At 41.6% G+C, this 2,500-nt stretch overlaps 1 protein-coding gene across 1 annotated transcript in view; it reads right to left on the minus strand.

The window, feature by feature from the left end:
- LOC125038713 (potassium channel subfamily K member 18-like) overlaps positions 1 to 2,500 on the minus strand; it is a 56,272-nt gene that overhangs the window by 23,042 nt on the left and 30,730 nt on the right. Inside the window, exons 5-7 of the mRNA XM_047632287.1 lie at positions 2,216 to 2,354; positions 1,063 to 1,204; positions 696 to 804 (exon numbers count right to left, since the gene is read on the minus strand). Coding sequence (XP_047488243.1) covers positions 696 to 804; positions 1,063 to 1,204; positions 2,216 to 2,354 — 390 coding nt within the window. The remainder of the gene's footprint in view (positions 1 to 695; positions 805 to 1,062; positions 1,205 to 2,215; positions 2,355 to 2,500) is intronic.

A 2,500-nucleotide genomic window follows, 5' to 3' on the forward strand; every position in this document is an offset into this window, starting at 1 on the left:
GGTACTGTTGATACTGCTAATGATGATGGTGATGATGATGACGGAGACGATAACAATGATAATGATGGTAATGATGATAATAATGAAGAAGATGGCGATGATGATAGTGATACTGCAGCTGATAATGATAATGAAGATGAAGATGAAGATGAAGATGCTGAAGATAATGACGACGATGAACGTGACGATGATAATGGTGTTGCTGATAATGACGCTGATCATTGACAAAAATAGTACAGACAGGAGCGACATCAAAAGTAATGATAGTAAAAGCGATATTCATAATAAAAATCTGGCGCCGATTATGATAATTACAGGTGACTAAACGGGAATGGCTTTCCTTTATCCATTCATTATCCATATATGAATATTTCTTTCCTTCAGTTTACTCTTTCCTTCATCTTTTCCTATTACACTTTTTATCCGTAATACTCTTCATCCTCTTTTCATCCTCTCTATCTCTCTTCTTTATCAACTTTGCTCACATCGGCGGCGCCAAGAAGTCTGTCTGTAAGTCGGCAGCGCTGGCTGAGACGTGCATGACCGTTATTGATTCCATCTTTCAACGCTCACTTTTCGCAACATAACGCAATGACACGCTCCACTAGCTTGCAGAACGGTGACGTCATTCACCGTAGCTTCGAAATGCACTGTCGGTTTCATGATGGCGATACGCAAAGTGGTCGAGAATTTACGTTATATTTCAGTCGTCTGTGTTTTTTTCCTAGGCGCTTCGGGTGTCGAGCTGGGGGTGTAGACGACAACAATTCTAGTTTCTGGTTCTGCCGGTAGATGGGGGTTGCTCTGAGGCTTCCGTTTTCTGTGAGTGTCTTATGCGCCGGGGAGGGGGAAGGGGGTGGGAGGGAAAGGAAGAGGGGGAAGGGGATTGATGGTGGGGGAAAGGGGGGGGGGAGGGGTGGATGAGGGGGAAGAACAAGGGAACTAAAAGGGGGGGGAAGAAGAGAAAGAAGATCGAGGGAAGAAGAAGAGGAGGGAATGTAGTTCTTGCTGTCTCTTGGCTGTTTCCTATCTTCAGTTCTTTGAGAGGGCGATGTTTGTTACCTTAACGTCACATTATTTTGCGTCTGGCTGAAGCATATTCTCACAAAGCTGTCGTTGTTATTGCGGTATTGTGTGGCGCTTTGAGACTTATAGTGCCGGATGCCATGAATAGATGTCGACCCATCCTTTTTATCTATCAACGCTGTAAGGTAATCTTAAGTTCATTTTATTCTTACGAATTCAAATACGTACATGCATGGACATATGTACCTACCTGCTTATACAAACACAAGCATCTACTTCTATACACGGAAACACACGCAAGCAAGCACCCAAGCACTCTTTTCCCCCCAAACATTTTGCAAAAAAAAGTAAAAAAAACAACAACAACAATTCGAAACAGCGTCATAGGCGACTTGGACCAATACCCCCCCCCGTGTTAGTGAAACGCGGCGAGTAATATCCGTAGAGTTAGCGCAGTGACCGCCAGGCTTTATTGGTTTACGTGATCACCACACAGATCGACTCGTTCATTTCCGCGCCTTGTTAAGTTATGATATAAAACTTTTCCTCTCTCTTTTTTTTTTATCTTTTTTGTATAGTCTAAGTCAATTTTCAGGATGCTTTGGTTGTCTTTGTTTTTTCATAAGTCCGTGGTTATTTAAATTTGCATATTTCTTTCTTACGTCGATATTCTGCACGCAAGTTATGTAAATTGTGTTTTGTGATAATTTGTCTATAAGTAAAGAAATACATAAATAGATAAATGTGTATATACATACGTGTATATATATATATATATGTGTGTGTGTGTATGTGTGTGTGTGTGTGTGTGTGTGTGTGTGTGTGTGTGTGTGTGTGTGTGTGTGTGTGTGTGTGTGTGTGTGTGTGTGTGTGTGTTTGTATGTGTGTGTGTGTGTGTGTGTGTGTGTGTGTGTGTGTGTGTGTGTGTGTGTGTGTGTGTGTGTGTGTGTGTGTGTGTGTATGTGTGTATGTGTGTATGTGTGTGTGCGTGTGTGTGCGTGTGTGTGTAAAATCAACAACAACAGCAATAAAAAAAAAAGCGAAAAAAATATCCAAACAACCCTTAAATAAAACGACACACACCTTAAAAAAAAGGACAAAACAAAGAAAAAAAGAAAACGAAAAGAAAGAAAAAGCAAAAGAAAAAGAAAAAAAAAAAAGAAAAAGAAAGAAACATACGGCAACTCACCGATAGTCGTGGTGATGGTCGAACAAAAGAACATCGCTTTCCAAAACGTCCAGACCTTCGTGTCAGTGTCCGGGGAGACGCCGATGGTGAAGGAGTGGTACAGCTGCTCGTCGTACGGCTTCAGGAGATCCTTGGCCAGCTAGGGAGAAGAGTAAAGGGAGTAATTAGCGACATAGGGAGGAGTAATTAGGAATTCTACAGAGGACTGAAGCGGCTTTAGATAACCGTTCAATGTTGATAAGAGGATTATTATTGTAGGCATTACTGTCACTGCTGCGTAAGTTG

The sequence above is a fragment of the Penaeus chinensis genome, chromosome 3 (assembly GCF_019202785.1).
Source record: "Penaeus chinensis breed Huanghai No. 1 chromosome 3, ASM1920278v2, whole genome shotgun sequence".
Classification (NCBI taxonomy): Eukaryota; Metazoa; Arthropoda; class Malacostraca; order Decapoda; family Penaeidae; genus Penaeus; species Penaeus chinensis.